At 34.2% G+C, this 21,332-nt stretch overlaps 1 protein-coding gene across 3 annotated transcripts; it reads right to left on the bottom strand.

Moving 5' to 3' along the window:
- Nucleotides 1-2,311: 2,311 nt before the first annotated feature.
- On the bottom strand, nucleotides 2,312-20,392 carry LOC128209823 (low-density lipoprotein receptor-like). Of its 3 annotated transcripts, none has more exons than XM_052914058.1 (8): nucleotides 20,222-20,392; nucleotides 18,190-18,232; nucleotides 15,242-15,370; nucleotides 8,647-8,772; nucleotides 6,225-6,731; nucleotides 5,329-5,446; nucleotides 4,608-4,729; nucleotides 2,312-4,309 (listed from the first exon to the last, which is right to left on the bottom strand). In XM_052914058.1, exons 1-7 carry the CDS (start codon nucleotides 20,246-20,248, stop codon nucleotides 4,714-4,716), a joined length of 966 nt encoding a protein of 321 aa, XP_052770018.1. In that variant the 5' UTR covers nucleotides 20,249-20,392; the 3' UTR covers nucleotides 2,312-4,309; nucleotides 4,608-4,713. The 3 variants fall into 3 exon arrangements, with proteins under 3 accessions (XP_052770018.1, XP_052770019.1, XP_052770020.1); XM_052914059.1 differs by lacking the exon at nucleotides 20,222-20,392 and adding an exon at nucleotides 19,589-19,684; XM_052914060.1 differs by lacking the exon at nucleotides 20,222-20,392 and adding an exon at nucleotides 18,751-18,801.
- Nucleotides 20,393-21,332: the final 940 nt, after the last annotated feature.

Below are 21,332 nucleotides of genomic sequence, written 5' to 3'. Positions count from 1 at the left end.
CACGCTTTTAAGTTGAGCAATGTCACAGTTGTATTCTCCTGATTCTCTTAATAAACGACAATACTATTCAAAATGTTACAGTTTAAATGACGATAATTTAGTTAAAATAACGATAATTTATCATGCAATAACAACAAATCCGTATTATTTAAAACCCTATTGAGAGACGTTCCAGAATATGGTTGCCTTTTACCCCCCAAAAAGAATATGAAAGCTAAGTAATAATATTACTTTTTAATTCAAGTTTTTATGCATGCATATGATAAAGTGCTATGACTTATAACAAAAAAATCTCATCATTTTTTTCAGTTTAATAATAAATAATTATCTGCATTATTCAATGTTTCCCAAAGCAGCTCGAATAAAATGTATTCTTTAATACTTTTTTTGGTCTTTCGGCAGAGGTAAGTTCCCGATCAAGTGCTCGTCATTCAACCTCGGAGCAAGTGGATGGGATCTAAAATCTGTTTTATAGGACGTGTTTATTGTATCAACGTGGTATTTATGCGATACCTAAAATGTGAAAATGAAACTGTGACGGGCTCACAATAGTCAACCTACATAATCTTATTATGTCATGATATAAGGTAGCGAATATGCCAATCCGTGTGCTGTTTTTTAAAGCTCTTCCTGACTGTCGCACCAAAAGGCCTTTTTGTTAGAGATTATGTTTCGAAATTTATCGATAATTCAAATAGTTGTTCAAGTAGTAAAGACGCTTCGTACACGGTGCTCGGCTGAAATGATATGCGTTTCACATGATAGTGAATAGGGATTGCTTCTTTTAAACACCGGTGTAATTTTAAGCCAGAAAAAAAGATGGCCAAATTCAACCAATGACAATCGGAGTGGAAATATCCTAAATACCTAAAATTGATATCGTTGTGTACAACGCATTGAATCTAAATTACTGATGTATTACCACACGTGTATATTTTGCAGTTTAGTTCGCATGATTCAATTTGAAATTTACTGGGTTTTATTACCACATAAATATACTATAAACTGGGAACCAATGTGCGCTATTTTTAATGGGTAAATTCAATTGAGACAGCGTTTTGTCATTTCTTTGCTTTTTGAGGAAACACTGTAATTTTGGACTATCTGTTGTCCCTTTTAAAAAATAATGACACTGCCCGATTTCGTCAAGAGCAAAGAACGAGTTTTGTCATCGATTGCATTAAATGTGTTCCCCTTTGTCGGATGCAAACTATTTCCATACGATTCCTTATTGTACATCAGATGTGAAAGACTACTGCATATCCTCTGGCGTTTGATAGTATACGTAAACTTAAAATGCTTCCTCCAAATAGGCTTACTAATCGGCTCAATGACGTTTTAATACGTATTTGAACCCAGGTTATAACGGCAGTTTGACAATGAAACTTGTTGTGCCTAAAACACGTTGATCTGATCTATCTGTGACATTAATTGCCTACCATGTATGATACTGTGCTAATAAAATAATCCGATAGTATCGCCATTTTCGAATAGTAATCACCTATCACACCTGTTCAAATAAATGTTCCGGTCCGGTGTCTGCTAAATGCGATAGAGAAATATATTGTCGACATGTTGTTTTTTTTATTTAAACAAACTAGGTCATCGCCTTATGCGTGTACCCGCTCATTACGTCATAGGTTCAATGTAAGCAACTCTGTCCAAATTACTGGACTCAGTATTGGATAATGGACATGTTTAAGACATTCAACTTATACCCATTACTTTTGTCCCAAATGCTGCCGGCCTGTTTCTGAAAATGACTAGGACAATAGAATGTATCCCCCTTGAACCCCTATAATTCGATTTAACAGTAACAAGAGCCATCCACTCAGGCCCTAAAATCACGAATCTACATAGTCATATTCGACTGGTTAACAGTGAAATGACTGGGATAAGTACACGAAACATTTGTGACTTTTCATCGGACCCGGATAACCTTGTAAGAAGTACCATTTTCACCGTGAGTAAAGATAAAGCGCCTGGGTGTATGGGAATAATTTTGACCAACACATTCATCTATGTTTCGTTCTATTAGAGCGTCCACTAAGACACTTTTACGAGGAATTATAACCAGTCTTTACCTTCATGTCTGTCACTTGTGATATTGCGTCTATAGCTGAACGTGACAGTAACCTATTCTTTTGACATCAATGGATTTAAAAATTTTGCTTCGATACAGAAACATTGTCATCCTAGTAATTGAAAAAGTTGCACCAATCACGTGCCCTCATTGACTCGGAAAAATGTGAATGTATATTTAGGGTGTGCTTCCAAAATTCGAACAATAAAGAATCAAGATTTTTCAAGATTTATTTACAGAACATCAGGATACATTGTAGTATTTACAGGTGAATCAATGAACATTCATTTAACAATAAGATTCATTCAGAATACGCTTGATACAAATTAATATTAAATAATATTTACTGTTACTATTACAAGTAACCTTGATTCAGGGTTAGTATGTATACTTATATGGTTTTCTGCATCCCGTATGTCCTATATCGGGTCACCTACTAACCCCGTAACGTATATATCACGTTGCCAATCTGTTAATATGATCAAGACGTGAGCACCGTCTGGGAAATGTTACATTTATTCATCGGAATCGGAAAAATACGCTATTGTGGTACGATATTCATTTAACAATAAGAAAACATAGAGAGCCTTAGGAAAATATTAAACATCTTAATGAAGTTCAGAAAATTATACACTTACCGAAAAAAACAATGTTATTACCTGAATCAAATTGTCAAGAAAGCTTAAATCAAATAATAAGTTAAAATATACTCGATTCAATATTAGATTTGATAATTTTAATTTCTTCTATGAATTTCTGTTTATAGGAAGCATGTATATTTTTAAAATCGATACTGTTTCAGGTAAGAGATACTATACAAAGGTATGTCATATATATTTCTTAATGAAAATATAATTTCTGTACAATTTAGGTTTGATATCATAATGTACAACACCAATTATATGTATACGTCTCTACATGAATGAAGTAATATTCATAAACATAAACAACATGTAACTAAAATGACGGCAATATGTTTAAAACGTACCAATGTTTACAACGTACCACTGAAGTTGATTAGCACGGTACATAAATACCAAAATCTGCTTTAAGACGAATTCATGTCAGCTGATCAGACTAAATGCATTGTAAACTTAGATAGCTTTCGTAACAAATCGTCTTAATCATATGTGCACAAATATTTGCATACTTGTTCTACGTCTATTCAATAAACGTGCATATTTACATCGTAGAGTATATACTACATATTGCTAAGAATTGCTAATATATTTTATTTTCTGCGCTCAACAGGTATTAGGGTGTGTTATGCCAACATTTAACTCTTTAGTCTATGATGGGGTACACGTTACCCCGATGAACCAAATCGGAACTTTCTAATTTGGCAATAGATTACAAAAGATAAAAGAATGTTCTATTACGCTCTTATTACATTCCCTTCCAGTTTTGTAGAAGATACCAGAACTAAATAATCGTTTCCTACATCTGCAAACAATATATGCAGATTTAAGTCAAGCTTCACAAATCGTGTTATATTAAAAACTAACATTAAATAGGGTATCTTTAACCAACCTTCAATACGGTAAAATAAATTGTTTTATTGTACTTATTATCATTTGTATGTAACATCTTAAGTATGAAATTTACGATGGTATGATATATAATTGCTGATAGTTAAAAACTTCAAGCTCGCCGTAGATTAACTCATTATATGGACTTCCTTTAAAACCTAGAAATGTAGTAGGATATCCTATCGCATTTGCAATTCGATATCATATGAAAAATAAAAACGCCACAATGCGACAAAAGCAGATTCGTAATATGGGCAATCAGAAATTATAGCCAATTAATTACTTGTATAATTAAGGAAAAAGTAGCAGTCTAAAGTAATTGGGCGTAGAGCATTTTTCTACTTTCAATTACAGTAACATTGACTTCGACCCCTCAAAATCCATCCCAGGCAAGATTCAAATTGTAATTTCATTTCATTCCTATCGTGTAATTTTGACCTAAAAGTGTAACCTTAACTTTTGAGTTGACTACTCGAATTTTTTGTTGCGACACAGCCTTCCAAAATGCTATACTTATCTGCAGTTTTAATGAAATTTCATGCATGATATCTAATAAATGGCCGAAACATCGTTTATAACGGCCGGAAAGATTGACGTCTTTATACAAGAGAATCAGTTTGTTTTATTTCATCAATATCGCCCATCCCATCAGTGTCTTTTTGGTCGTCCATTTTTGCATGATAATGTTCCATGGTTTCTAAAATAATTGAAAACATCAACGATATTTTAATCATGCACCTAACAATTATCTGCAATCAGCATCACGGTAATAGAATCATAACATTCGTATTTTTCACATATATCAAGGTATTATTGAAAGCCGTCTTTACTGTTACAAAAATGCAATACATTTTTATAAACGATTATATTTTAATTATCCAGATTATTTCAACGTGAATGTACTAAAATCATAATTTATATGAGCGATAAAAACATAAAATTACATTCTAATGTATAAAGTGAATTTGATTAAACTAATTACAATGAATATATACCTTCGTTGATGTCGGCATACAGGGTAAAACTTCACCGAGACCCGGAGGGTTGTTGCCAGTGTGCAATGCCAACTCGAAATTCTCGGCGCGGTTCAATGCGTTCATTCTAGTGACGGTTAAACCTGCATAATTAAACAACATCAAGGATAATACAGCCTTTTTTCAATCATTATCTAATGATGCGACATTAACTGAATAGCACTACTTTCCCATAAAACGCACAATAAACCAAATAGAATGTTCAAACAATTAACTTGCAATATAATGTTCTGCAGCCAAATCCTATTTTGGAACCTCAAAAAAGCCTTTGTATTACTTTGTTCTCTTTTAACCAGCACTAATTGAATACTTATTGTTATAAAGAGAAGCAAACATCAAAACATGTAATATAATTATGCAGTAACAGAGTCTACAGTAATGTATCAGAAGCGTCCTCTTTAACGCGCACATTTAATCTAAATGTGTGTATCTGACGCATTAGCATTTTGGAACTTCATAAAATACCTTTGTATTATATTCTTCTCTTTTAACCAGAGCTTATTAAATCCTCATTGTCATAAAGGGAAGCAAATATGAAACATGCCATATATGTTCTCTTTAACGGGCACATTTAAGTTTGTGTATCTTAATCATGGCACTTATAAATATTCAAGAATATGTTCGTTCATTCCAACACATATCTAGTTACACATACATTTATTCGCTACTTCGCTTCACTCACCTTTTTCGACCCCAAAAATAGCAGATAATCCCGACCACAACGACAACCACAGTGGCAATAACTGGTATGACTATAACGGTTGTCTTTAAGGAGCTGACGTTCTCTTTATCGGTGGATTCTGAAAACAAATGGAGCGTTATAATATAAATGGATTGGGAAACGAAACAACCGAGCTTGAATATAAACAAGCAACAACTTCTCGAGCTATCATCTATATCCGGTCCACAAATATGTGAATTTTGATTAACTTATGACCCTATGTTTATACGTGTTCAAAAAAAGAATATGTAAATAAAAACATACGAAAAATAAAGTTGCCAAAAAAGATTGCAAAGATAGGTTATTTTAGGTCATATTTCAGTTTACTCTAGCAACTGCAATTCATTTATGTACGATGTACTTTTAATTGAGACCAATATCGTATTGGGACACAAAGCATCAAAAATGATGATTAAGACTCAGCGAGCTAAAAGAGAACTAGCTTATTTGTAGGTTTGATTACGTAAGTATTTCTCAACATGATCGTGTTTTGCACATTTTAATTTAATTTAATATAGAAATGTTCTAATTCTTTGAAATAAAATTGTCTTAAAGATAAACATAAGGAACTTTAATTTTGTAAAATAAACTTTAAGTCAGTTATTTGGCTAAATTAAATATAATACTAAAGATTGTAACGTTATTTTTTTAAATAAACAATAATAAATGATTATAATACAAATGTTGATGCCGTGTGTAATATTAAAACACTTCGCTAATATATCATTCGATAAACATAACGGTACATTATTAAATAAGTTGTATATCTGCCATAGGAAAAAAAAACCCAAATAATTTCAAAACTCATCGTACACTTTAATTTGAATGGCGGTTGATTTTTTAAACTTTATTCTTACCACCACATAAATTACCACTCCATCCACGAGTACAGCCGTTTATACACTCCCCTGTGGATGTACACCTTTTTCCATGTTCGTCACCTTGACAGTTGGCATTGCATTTCGAGTTGCATCTCTTGTCCCAATAATCGTTCTCACATCCAAACTGGCACACACCGTTAATATCACATGGAATATTTGAGGAATTTCCTTTGCAGTTTTTACATGTATTGTTGCAATAGTGACCATAGTGATTAAGAGTACAGCAATTCAAGCATTTGCCACTTTGTCTGTCACATTGTGAGAAACCGTTTCTTTCTCGACATTCCTCGCCACATTCTTGTGAACAATTTTCTAAATACGTTCTTGTACAGTTCTTACAAATTCCGCTTGATTTATCACAAATTCGATTCAAACACTTCTCTGAACAAGTTTTCTCGCAATACTCGCCAAATTGACCAGGTTTACATTCACCCAAGCAGCCAAATAATAAAGAACGATTCGATTCACATTGGTGTTTGAGACCTGCAAAAAGGAAAATGTTTTGCAATATTCTATTTACTCAAACTATATAAAGGAAGACTGTGTTAACTATTTAAATTATCAGAGAAAATATTGTATAGTACGGACTTTTCTTAATTATAATTTCTGTAATTCAGATACGAATTTGTATACAAATCCATCAAAAGGCAAAATAATCTAGAGCGCCCGCAGGTGTTGACATTAAGGCTAGTAGAGCTATCGCTAGTTCTTGTAGTGGTGACACGCATGCACGAGCTAGCTTTACGGTTACTCGGCTTGTTCCCGTAGTGATGACAGGCACGCACGTATAAGCGTTAAGCCTACTCGGCTTGTTCTTGTAATGATGACAGGCACGCACGTGTTGGCGTAACGGCTACTCGACTTGTTCTTGTAATGATGACACGCACGCACGTGTTAGCGTTAAGGCTTCTCGGCTTGTTCTTGTAGTGATGACAAGATGAACGTATTAGCGTCAAGGCTACTCGGCTTGTACATGTAGTGATGATACACAAGAACGTGTTCAAATGAGATTTAAAAAGGTAATAGGAACGCATTCCAATAAAAAACAAAATAGGATATAGTGTCTGTCATTTAAGTCCCTTACATAGTGAGAAACGAATGTCAGCGCATTTAATGCTTTGGGAAAAGGCAATTGTTTCATTCCGGTATTATTGTCGTCATCTAGATATAACTAACTTTTGCGCAGTTTCAAATTCATCCGCCTTAGTTTTACGAATGCAAATATCAACTTTCGGTGTTCATTCGATATAGGATAATATACATATATATATATATATATTTATGCAGTCATTAAGTACAAGGCTTTATAATAAGGATTTTCAACTTTTGCGGGTGTTTAAGGTCCGCCTATTGCAATCCATCCGATACACACTCACTGTGTCAGATTTTGCATTGACAATTTGTCAGCCATTGAGGTTGTATTCTAAGTTAAATGACTTGAAGTAAAATCTTAATAATTAAGTCGGACGCTACGCTCACTCCGCCCATTCTTAATCATAACGATTTAACTTCATATCATATAACTATTACATGATGATCGGATTACGCACACGATACAAGATACAATAAACACTAATCTTTATTTAAAGTCGGATATATGTTAACATGTTAACATTAATAAGTTCGTTTGGATACTTTTCTTGGCATGTCTTTCGTACTCACACATTTCGATGAAATTGAAGTTATTTCACTTTCCTCCATTTAGGCATTTCGAGATTTTCTGACATATGATTGTTAAACTGCAGTAATTCATAGTTATTTTATGCTAGAAAGTTGGTAGGAGTGACCCCTTTGATAAATCTGAAGAAAAAAAATATATTGGGTTAGTGGTCACTAAATTTTGTACAGGTTAAATGACACCAAAGCAGGAGTTCATTCCCATCAAATCACTGTGTTTGAATACGCTCAAAGTGATTCAGAATTCGGGCTCTTTTACAAGAAGAAAATAATCTCTCTCTAAGGGGCGGGGTTAATTCATTCCCATAACACTGTAGTTCGTTAGTTTCGTCTCGTTATCGTTATTACATGTAGGTCTAAATCCGTTTTACACGAGGGTAAAATATGTTTTTAACAACAGCTACAAGTTGTATTAGTCGTGTTCGATTATTGTTTCTGTGGTCACATCTTAGAAAAAAGAAAGTATAATGTGTATCTTAGTCAGCGTAGATATAGGTAAATATAAATTGTATAAAGGATACATTATTTATTTCAAATATTTGCGACCATATAACACCGTATTTACCGTCGCAAATACAGAAGTTTCTATAGTGATATTGGTAAAACATATCATTATGTATACTTTATAAGAAGCATGTGTTGTTTTATATAAGCCAAAACTATTGGTTGCACTATGTTAACATTATCAACAAATAATAAGTGATATACAAGGATGACTTACAGCAGGCTATAAACCGCTCATCTTCCCCGCCTGGACAGTTAACCTTTCTGTCACACAACGAACTAGTGGGGATACACCGGAAATCTCCACATAAGGTCCGGTCTCTTCGAAAACATTCATCCTCGGCTGTAATAGAGAAAAAGGGCAACATCGAATTTAAAAAATGTATGAAAAAAAGTTGTGGGTTTAAAAAGGAATATCATTATCATTCCATACATACGATGTTTATATACGGTCGCATATACTAGTATACATCATAATGATATGTTATGATTAACATTTGCTTTATATATTATATATGTATATATATATATATATATCATTATTATTATTATTATTATTATTATTATTTATTTTTATTTTTTTTATTAAGCAGTAGCAGTATCAGTAACAGTATCAGTATCAGTAGCAGTAGGTATTATTATTATTAGTAGTAGTAGTAGAAGTAGAAGTAGTAGTAGTAGTAGCAGTATCAGTATCAGTAGCAGTAGGTATTATTATTATTATTAGTAGTAGTAGTAGTAGAAGAAGTAGTAGTAGTAGTAGCAGCATCAGTATCAGTAGCAGTAGGAATAATTATTATTATTATTAGTAGTAATAGAAGTAGTAGTAGTAGTAGCAGTAGCAGTATCAGTAGCAGTAGGAATAATTATCATTATTATTAGTAGTAGTAGTAGCAGTAGCAGTAGTAGTAGTAGAAGTCACAATTACAAAACGTATAAACCGGCGCAAATACTAATTTGAAATATATATATATGTATTTATTTATTTATTTATTTATTTATTTATTTATTTATTTATTTATTTATTTATTAATTAATTAATTTATTTATTTATTTATTTATTTATTTATTTATTTATTTATTTATTTATTTATTTATTTATTTATTTATTTATTTATTTATTTATTTATTTTATTTATTTTATTTATTTATTTATTTATTTATTTATTTGCTTACTTATTTATTTATCTATTTATTTATTTATTTATACAATATGTCTGTGTAAAGGATAAGTCATGATATATATTTCAATCAACCTTAACTGTGTTCAAAATATACCTTAAGTTGTACAATAGTAAAATGTATCATACATCATTCGCTTGCTTCATAACATTATTTGAATTCCCTTGTAACATCCACTGCATTATTATTAGTATAAGCAAGACATATTCGATAGTCGAAAGAGATGTACCGGTGAATTAGCATCCTTATCAACGCACAGAAGAGAAACATAAGATCCAGCTCTAAATTGGCGTATGCCCCCGTGTCACGGATGAAACCTATTTATAATATTTTTGTTTATTATACAGCAGGGCCTTATTTGGGCATATACAACATAAAAAACAACGTTATGATAACCAGGGATCATTTTACGTTGACACAGAAGTGACATGTGCATGTTTTTATTTATCTCATGCGCACGAGAGTCGTGCGTTCGAGATACTAAATCGTGCGCACGAGATACTTAAGTCGTGCGCACGAGTTACCCAGTCGTGCGCACAAGTTACTAAGTCGTGCGCACGAGTTACTAAGTCGTGCGCACGAGTTACAAAGTCGTGCGTACGAGACAATAAGTCGTGCGCACGAGTTACAAAGTCGTGCGCACGAGTTACTTAATGGTAATTACGTAATGGTGATTGTGGTGGTTGCCGGTTTGTTCATTTGGACGTGTGGAGGACGTACACATATAATGATTTGAAATCAAACATAGAGCGTATACATTGTATTTTTATGTCAAGGCCAGTGATTTTATTTAACAGTGATGCGAAATCTAGTGTAGGATATTTACGCATAATACGAGGTGTGTTCCATTAACAGGACTTCCCCCTATTTATGTGCCGATAAGTCAGCAACACCACTTCTATCGTTTCTACCCCTTTCATTTGATCTGCCAGACAGTCGCACAATAATCAAGTTATGTCATTCTTTCCCGACTTCGTATCTCGTTCGCACGACTTAGTAACTCGTGCGCACGACATAGTGTCCCGTGCGCACGACTAAGTATCTCGTGCGCACGACTTAGTATCTCGTGCGCACGACTAAGTAACTCGTGCGCACGATATAGTATGTCGTACGCACGAGATAAATAAAAACATACACATGTCACCGGTATGCCACCGTTTCATTTTGGTAGATTGTTATAGTTATCGATAAAGGAGTCTTGTTCTTATAAATGTTTGTTTATCATTTTGTTGTACTTATGATTTCAAGCAATTTCATTTTTATTTGATTAAATCCGATTAGAATTGACGATGTAAAGTTTATCGTTAATCGTGTAATTCTAATAAAGATCTATGTACCTAGATTTACGGGCCTCTTATGTATCAGGCTGTAAGTAAGTCCTGTTAAACAAGTCTTGTTCAATATTAAAAGTTTTAGATTAGGTTTAAAATTGAATTGTTGCTTTAATATATAATAACGGCTTCGATAAGATTCTATAAGCGAAAAGGTAGCAAAAAAGATACTCTTATATATTCTTTATTTAATAACAATATTCGATAGTGGTAGTTGTCTGCTATTTCTGGATATGTTACGGTTATACTCATAAGGCATTTAGGTGCTGTCAATTGTTTAAGGGCAAAATAATATATGAATTAGTGTTGGTAAAATGCATATTACATATGCATACAAGCTTTCTTCGTTTTGAATATTGGGATTGTTTAATTATGGTGTCGTATATAAAGGGAATCATTTATATAGCGGTACATAGACGTGGAATGTTATATTGTACTGACAATAACCGTTGAGTGTGCAAAGTATTTGCTTATATTATTTACATATTAAACGATATTGGACTAAAAGTTTTCCATGTTGGCCAAATCAAATAAAGTAGTTGATATTTGTCATATTTTGTATCCGTACTGACTTGGGTGAGACGGGTGGCGCGTATACTTTGGGGCGAGCACGCACATCGAGCTTGGCGCCATTGTTATCAAAGAAACGGCCAGTCTACACCGAGACATGTCCGTTGACAACGCCGACTCTACCAAGGCCAGATCTAGTTACAGCGCTTGGGTACAGCGCACCGGCAGACGATATCGGCGTTGGTATACGAGTGCACCGGCAGACGGCCGGTAGTTGACGCCATCGGTCGTTGGAATACGAGGCAACGGCAGACTGCTGGCAGTTGACGTCATCGGTCGTTGGTATACGAGGCACCGGCAGATGGCCGACACTTAATAAGATCGGTCATTGGTATATGAGGGCACTGAAAGACGGCTGGGTCTTGACGACATCGGTCGTTGGAATAAAAGGGCACCTACAGATGACCGGCGTTTGACGTCATCGGTCGTTGGTACACGTAGAAACCGGCAGACGGCCAGCACTTTGCGACATTGGTCGTTGGTATACGAAGGCATCGGCATAGGGCCGGCACTTAACGACATCAGTGGTTCGTATACAAGGGAACCAGCAGACGGCTGGAACTTGACGATATATATGTCGTTGATATACATGGCAACCGGCAGACGACCCGCGCTTGACTACATCTGTCGTTGGTTAACGAGGGCAACGGCAGACGGCCGGCACTTGACGATATCGGTGTTTTTTTCGAGGACCGGAGAACGGCAGTCACTTGACGACATCTATCGGTCGTATACTTGGAACCAGCAGAACGCCGGCACTTGACAACATGATTGGATGGTATACGAAAAACCCGCAAACGACCGGCACTTAATGACATCGGGCGTTGGTTTACGGGGGCATCGGCAGACAGCCGGCACTTGACGACATCGTTTGTTCGTAATATATGGCCCGGGCAGACGTGCACTTAAAAACATCGGTCGCAGGTAAACAATAGAACCGGCGAACGACGAGGAAACGGCAGACAAAGACATTTGACGACAATTGTCGTTGATAAAACAGAAAACGACAAACGGCCGGCACTTCAAGGCGGTCATCGATATACGAGGGAGGCACTTGACGGCATCTGTCTTTGGTAACCAAGGGCACCGGCAGACGGCCAGCACTTGACGACATCGGTCTTTCGTATACTAGGGCACCGGCAGACGAACGGCACTTAATGACATCGATCGTTGGTTTACGGGGGCACCGGCAGACAGCCGGCACTTGACAACATTGGTTGTTAGGATAGTGACGTCATTTCCGGGCATATGTCTCGGAAGCGCTTCAAAGACGGTTGTTCTATTTCTTCTACACACCACAATCTACCTATGAAACTGTTTATTTTTCGATTTATACATTTTGTACTATAAAGTCGATCCTTTAGAAAAGTTTTAAAGTACTTCTTGACAACCTTTGCATTTTTCTGTTCACTATTTATAAATATGTATTTTGTAAATAAAACCTTAATCAGCAAACATTGATATGTTGTGTCTTGGAAAGGGATACCCGTACGTATCATCAGACTTCAAATATCCTGGCGTTTCACCCGAAGTGTTAGTATGACACGAAATATGCACATTTCCAAGGTAACTAGCATCAGGCAAATGATCAGAAATTTTTTATAATTAACTACGCTCTTAAATAGTAATATCCTCATATCCATTACTCTTTATCATGTATAACGGTGATTCCGTTTTCAACTTAAGATCACCGCGAACTTGTCGGTTTGTTCGATCAATTTCACTGCGACATAAACATTTGAACTTATGACTTAAAACATCGACAGTCGTCATCTGCTGCACATGAATACACCTGCGTTTGAATTTCCTTGGTTCATGTATTATTCTGTTACTGATTGATCGAAACGGAAAAATATCTATCATTTTGGACCGGCTGTACAAACATGATTTAAGTGTTGAAATCGTGTCAACCATATGCAGGTTATTACCGTCCCAGATTGCATGTGTGCAAATACCATCCGGACGTTTACGGGAAGTTTATTATTTTGAATGATATACGGTTTCTACCGACATTGCTACTATTTTTCACTTAAAACATTTCTTCAAAAATACCGAAAACCGGCATTTTGCGCTCTAGTCAAAATATATTACATAATTAGTCATCGTATTCCGTATACTAGTTAGTTTGCTCCAGATACTTTGCTCTCAGGTAAGTATTAGATTGATGGGAGTATCACTTTTGAGCGACTTTGTCGAAGCCACCAAACATATTTTACGTACCAGAACACTTCCTGATGATCATGTAAAACACAATTTCAGAGCCATCCATTGGAAAGTAAAGCAATCGCTCGCGCAACAATATTAGCTTCATTTATAGCCTTAAAGTACAAAATAAAAGGCCTATTACGTTCGAACAACTGAACCGAATCTCACACAAATTGTAAGAATTAGTAAACTCCATGGTAATCATGTAAACCATGTTTCAGAATGGTCCGTATACAACTATAGAGGTTGTTTTAGTCACTTTCTTTGACGAACAAATAGCGAAACCAAATTGTCGGCCAAAAATATTTTTTGGTTGAAAGATGGTTACTTTGTATTAATAATCATTAAGGATGGTCCACGTGTGTTTGATTTGAACTGTGAACGGTTAATATTTTAATGACTACGTACAACAACAACAGCAACAACAACAGCTTGACTCATGAGTGTGTTTTCATATCGCAACACTTCAAGGTATTTTGATTTTTTTTTAAATTTGACATAAACGAACAACAATAAAAGAGCACATTAATATATACAGTCGACACTCGTTGGCTGGATATTCCAGGAACAAGCGAAACTACTTCGAGCCTTGAGAATATCGAGCCAAGCGACACTGAATGTGTATCTTTGTTACGTTACCTCGTTTGTTATTTGCTACGTTATCGCCGTAAGAGAAGAGTATTTATTGGACATAGTTAAAGTACGCAACATGACACATTCGATATAATTATGAAAATATCATTTGATTTTTGAATTAATGCATGCATAAGCATAGCTTATGCTGTACCGGGTCCTTCTCTAGATTTCTCAGCATTTGACATTTGTATTAATTCTTCCATTTGGAGAAAGATTCAGCGCAATATTTTTATGTGAATGACGCCTTATCAAAATGCATTAAGAGATACACATATAATGACATAATTTTGACGTGCAAATTAACGACAAAAAAATAAAATGATGGCATGGTCACTCCAATTGTTAAAACCATTTAAATTTTATAACAGTTATGATTTAATCAAGCAAATATATTCGATTATCGCCTCGTCCTTAATGAAGCTTAGTATGAATTTCTTACATGAGCCCGCAAAAATGAAATCGAGCCAAGCACACAAAACAAAGTGTGAAATTCTTACAAGTAACCACGAAACTGACGTCGAGCGTGGAGAAGTATCGACCCTCAAAATATCGAGCCAACCGATCGGATTTTATATGAACATATTTTAAAATAATCGGTCCTTTTATTCCGGTTCGAGCCAACGAGGATATCGAGCCATATGATATCGAGCCAACGAGTTTCGACTGTAATGCATTCACATTTTATCAATATTTTTTACCAAAAACTACTTTAAAACTTTCTGCGTCCATTTACATACCGTATATACCGTCGGAAATAGTAGTGACATATATCATCAGATACATGTATCGGATTGTTCATGCTTTAGAGCTTTGAATCAGTATACAATATGTACTACTTTATTATTATCATCACCAACAAATAAGTGATAGTCGACATATATGACTTACTACAGGCTGGAGGGGACTCATCTTCGCGCTCTTTACAGTCAGTAACTCCGTCACAAACTGAAGACTGGTAGATACATTTCCCGGAAATATTGCAATAATAGTTGCCCGCTTGGAGGCATTTATCCATGGCTGCAATAGATTAGTTAATGGCTGCATCGAATGTCACAAATGTATGAAATATACTTATGCGATGTAAAACACAAACCAACACAATGTTATTAGATATATGATTTTAATGGTCTTAAATACTTTGGTCGTTTTAGAATAACCCTTTCAGTGTTGAAACATTTTGTGACAATTAAAAACCGTATAAACCGGCGCGAATGCTAGTTTAAAATAAAATTATATATTATGTATAGGATCAGTCTTGATTAATGTATTACAATCAATCTTTACTGTGTTCAAGATGACCAATTTTCCGCTAACTATATGTGCGATCGTTATGAACTATATATACCGTCTAAAATACATTAATACGTTGAGAACTACTGGTATGAAACAAATATTATACATTATGTAAAACATTTTTTTGCTTTTAATTCTGTTCAAAATGCGCATTACAATATTATTATCATCACCAACAAATAAGTGGTATTCGACAGATAAAATAAAATAGAATCCGTCGTCACTTTGGAGGCAATCATCCCTGGCTATAACAGAGAAGAAAATGGCTCCATCGAATATCGCAAATGTATGAAATATACTTACGCGATGTAAAACACAAAATAAATATGTATTACATATAAACGATTTTGAATAAAATACTTTGATTGATTCAGGAACAACATTAGAATAGCACAATAAGAGATAATGCATTCACATTTCATCAATTATATTGCACCAAAAGCTACACGGAACTATAAAAAAAACAATATATACTATTTCAAAAAGTAGAAAGAATAAATCTAACGTCTGCATGAATTGTTTTAAAGAAGAATGTCAATATCTCGAACATCTAATCAAATGATCAAATGTTCATGACGGGTTTCAATAATAACTATTTTGCTACGGCTTAAGAGTTTTTTTATTTAAAATTTAATAGTCTTTAATGGGTATAATGATATCACCAGCAAAAGGCAGGTTCAATGTGGAAGAATGGGTCGACATTTATTATCTTCGCACATCACATATCGCACAAACCGACGGGTAAACCACAAAAATAGTAGATATGTTGACCTCTTAACAATGCATTGATAACATCACGTGATAATGTCACTCAACCAATCATACAACAACAAAGCTGTTATTAAATGATTATAAGCGTGTTAATGCTAGAGAGCAATGAGGAATTCAAAGACGATATTTGAGCAAATATCAACATTTGCTGAAGTTTTCCAGCTTTAAGTATCTTAGTTTTAACACTCCTAATGATTTGCCACACTTTCTTTCGTCATACAAAAATGTGCATTTCACAAAAAACATAAATGAGTACCTTTCAAGGGAGGACTAAACAAAATTGATCTATAATTATATCGCATTTTATTACTTTATTTCTTAAATAGCATAATGCGTATATAAAAAAAGCTCTTGGTAAAAACTTTAAACATATTCAAACTTAACGTTTTGTAACTTTAAAATGAAACTTTACCATTATTTTTTTTGTATTAATGAGTGATGGCTTACCTTAAGCAAAGAACGCAACCATATCTAATATACAATATTTTTATTTTAAGTTATATGTTCCTCTATTAAGCTCGTCCATGTTGCTTTCTTGCGAAGTATTATAGAAACTATCGCTACTTTAAATAAAAACAAAAGCAATGCGTTCAATCCTTGAAAACGTTATGCTATCGTTTTTTATAAAATGATTTACGATCTCTAAAACAGAATGAGCTGTCGACCATAAAATACAAAATTAAAGATTCATTATTAACTCATAATTTTGTTTGATAAAGATTAAAATTATGTGAATGCATGTTTTCATTATATTGATTTACTTCATAAATACTTGAATAAACATTGGTCTGCTTCACTTCAGAAACATATTTGATTACTGATAAAAAAAACCCGTTATATTATATCAAATATATTGAACAAACAGTAAATATTAACACAGTACAACAAACGAAAAAACATAAAACACGTTATTCTTCAATATGACAAGTATCGTACTGTGTCAATATGACGTTCCACTATAACATTGAATTGTTTGCAACTGTTTTGCCTGCAAAGCTCAATATGTTTGAGCACCGAGGAGCTGATGTCTCGCGGTTTGGGCTTTAAGCCCCGCACCGGGTTCACTTTTCCTTACAATGTTCACTTGATATCAAAAGGATTAGTAGATGCGAAACATAAACCTGATGACCAGACCAACATTGATTTAAAGCAGTGGTATCTCAACTGCAGGCGGTGAGAAATATGTACATGTACTTTACTATTATTCAGTAAAACCTTAAACATATTTACATTTGTAGCTTTAGTATTCTGTCGTGACTATTTTAGGTTTAAAATTGACAATATAGTGGTGCATTACCAAATTATTTCATTGCCCAAAATGGTGTGTCGATAGCAGTTCCGGCGCTATTTTACCTACCTAGACATGCTATAATTGCGATATTTTATAATGGAGATCGATAAGTTTGATTGCAGTTTCCTCTTTGCGGTTTAAGATTTTATTTTAAGGTTTAATTTGGTAATAATTGCTTGTTTTTTGCATGCGAAAATACATCGTTACAACACGGCTCTTTTCCGGGAAGCTCGGAAATAGTCGAGTGTGCTCTGAATGCCTTACGACGATTGGATATACTTGCTCCATTTTTTCAATGTCGGTTGATTAGTTTAATATTAAACACTTCATGATCTCTTTTATTTTTTTTTTATTAGCGCATACGTTAGGGGCGGCGAGATTGTAAATAATTTAATTAAAGAACGATGACCTTATCCTGATAACGTTGTGATAAGTATCAAAATCATTAACAACAAAAATGTCATAGATTAATTTAATTTACCTGAGTCATCGAATAACTGCACTATCCAGGGAAGAAGAAATGCCTGAAACAGAAGAAAAATAATATAATAGTGTGACACAAAAGAAGCAAAGTTCTCCTGATGTTTAAGCAACACAGTCCAGTATATTTTATATATTCACGACTTACGAAACAAATTGGTAATATTAGTCCTAATAGCAAAAAGTATCCAAAAAATAACCTATTATACAAAGCATTTCAATGTTTGCAACTTTTCCCAAATTGTTGACATGTTCCGATATTAAATCATAGGCTTTATTTATGACAAAAAATAAAGTAAAGAGGTTAATATTTAATACGAATGTCTTTTGACATTTCAATAATTTCGATTACATCTAGAACCACCAATGAGTGTACTTTAACCATTTGCAGCAAATGTCTTATTATTGAAAAGACTAGAAAACGAATCAGTTCTACCATCAAAGTTATACTCTCTACTTACTACTCAATCAACAATGTCATGATAATCATTACTACAATATAAAACAACACCCTGATACATATCTATACTTTCTGTGTTCAATGTGAATTTTACGAACCTACCGTTATTGTTACTATTTTCAAAAACAGTCATCTCATAATTGCGATTGGAACATGTTGTTAAAACCTGTGCAAATCATGAATACATTCCAAAATCGATTGGGCCAAGCTGTATCATTGACCTGAATCCGATCCCAGGGTGCGTTTCCACATAAGCCAGTAAGCTGTATTACTTTATATCTATCTGAAGTCAGTTGTTAAGTAAATAAGTGTTTATTATCCCTGACCTTGACTTTAATTCACCTGGCCCTAAATGCATCAAAAAGTACAACGTCACATGACCTTGCTATAATAATATTATATATTGCATATTCTTAAGTAATTGACTTTAAGCAATTTTCTATATTTGGAAAAAGTGACATTGAACCCATCACCCTTAATGCTAACAAAAATTATGTCTCCATATGTGCTTACTTTACAACATCATTATACGTCAATTCTAACAAAATTCATTAAGGTAAAACAATTCTCTACTTTCAGTAATAGCGACCTTTACCATGAGTCCACTAACGCAAATCGCAATTTTCAAAGCACGTGTACACTTAATCTCAGAAATTTCAACACCGTAACATATTTCTAACTTTAGCAGAAGCTATTTTTTTAAGTTACATCGACTTTTTCCTTGCACCTACAAACTCCAAAAGTGAGTGACCTTTACACCTATCCATCCTTACAAATCAAATCCTAATGTATGTCTTGAAATTAGATTTGTTAACACAAAATACCATCAAAACGCTATTCCAAACTCAGGTTATTGTGCGAATAATATGTTGTTGTGTAAATCCTACCTTGATCTTAACCAAAACAATCAAATTTATCTGTTGACTGGGCTATGTTTTACCTGCACTGAAACTTGCATCACTTGGATTTAAAGTAATTGGACGGAAACCAATTCAATTATTTTTAGTAATAGCGACCTTGATCATTTCCCTACTGACCGCCTTGATCAATCCCAACGTACAATACGATCAATTACTAAACTTCATTTTTAACCAGTCATTTGAGCGAATTTTATTTTCTAATTTAATGAAAGCGACCTTGACATTGACTAAACTGGCCCAAATTGCAATCCAAATGTCTTTTCAATAGCAAGTTCAATAACAAGTTTCATCATTGAAAAGTATATCCAATTCAAATAGGTTCTCATATTTTCTCATGGTCGTAGATCTTAAATATTTGAGGCAGATGACAGTAAACACAGAACAGCATGTCATGGCCTAAGTGGTACAAAAATGACATCCATATATACAGTTTTGCTATAGGTTTACACTGCCTTCCATATGTTTGCTTGAACATTCATTGAATAACTGTCATCCACTGATAAAGGCGTCCATGCAAATCATACATTAATCTCAATCTTACAATTCACATACACAATACAGGGGAAAACAAAATTAGACGGTAGTGCCGGAGCATTGAGGTGCCAGCGTTAAAGAATGTTAAAATGTGAAAAAATTAAAAATAAACAACTTACAATAAGAAAAAACTGTATCCAAGCCATCGTGGCGAATGAACTTTCACTTATCCTGTCAAGTTTAAAATTATTGTATTATTTTAACTTTTTTGTGGCAATTTGCGAGCGCAGATCGAACACAGGCCGTTTACTAAGAGAGCTAAGCAGTACACTAAATATGCAAATAATTAAAGGATGCTCTCGTCCATTTCCGTATATATACATCCGTATTTGAATGCAGAACACGAAGAGTACGTATTATTTCATTAAGGCAAATGTACTTAATTTTAAGCTGCCGTTTTTAAGACTTAAAAATGGACCGGTTTCACTGATAAATAACATGTTTCAAAATTAAAACTAATCACGAACGTTTTTAATGAAATACTTTCATAAGACGGAATTAACCAATAACACAGACAGTTCATGTTCATGAATATGTTAAACTGATTAATTTCGTCACAAAAAACAGCGACATTTTCCTTATGTATTGCTTTCTTGAAATTTGTCGAATGGAATTAATAGAAAAATGTCTATCAATACCCGACTGTTACTTGAAATATCTTCACTCGATGTTTACATTAACCCGAGATAATGCACATTGCAATACCCACCTATAACTTGTTATGCCTTGACTCAATGTTCACATTTCTCCACGTAAAGGCACCTTGCAATACCCGCCTATAACTTGTTATGCCTTCACTCAATCTTCACATTTCTCTACGTAAAGGCACCTTGCAATACCGCCTATATGTTGTTATGCCTTCATTCAATGTTCACATTTCTCCACGTTAAGGCATATTGCAATACCCGCCTATAACTTGTTATGTATTGACTCAATGTTCACATTTCTCCACGTTAAGGCATATTGCAATACCCACCTTTAACTTGTTATGTCTTGACTCAATGTTCACATTTCTCCACGTTAAGGCACATTGCAATACCCACCTATAACTTGTTATGCCTTGACTCAATGTTCACATTTCTCCATGCTAAGGCACATTGCAATACCCACCTAAATCCTGTTATGCCTTGACTCAATGTTCACATTTATCCACGTTAAGGCACATTGCAATACCCACCTATAACTTTTTATGCCTTGACTCAATGTTCACATTTATCCACGTTAAGGCAC

The sequence above is a fragment of the Mya arenaria genome, chromosome 11 (assembly GCF_026914265.1).
Source record: "Mya arenaria isolate MELC-2E11 chromosome 11, ASM2691426v1".
Lineage (NCBI taxonomy): Eukaryota > Metazoa > Mollusca > Bivalvia > Myida > Myidae > Mya > Mya arenaria.
Note: the sequence above shows the minus strand (reverse complement) of the source record. Positions and strands in the feature narration are given on the sequence as shown.

Excerpts from the sequence above, each read along its gene's own strand:
- LOC128209823 (XM_052914058.1), bottom strand. The coding sequence starts at position 20,248 with ATGGCTTGGATACAGTTTTTTCTTATT. Across the intron at positions 15,371-18,189 it reads GCAGTTATTCGATGACTCAG|CCATGGATAAATGCCTCCAA; the intron begins GTAAATTAAATT and ends AATCTATTGCAG. Across the intron at positions 8,773-15,241 it reads TGAGTCCCCTCCAGCCTGTA|CCGAGGATGAATGTTTTCGA; the intron begins GTAAGTCATATA and ends TCTCTATTACAG.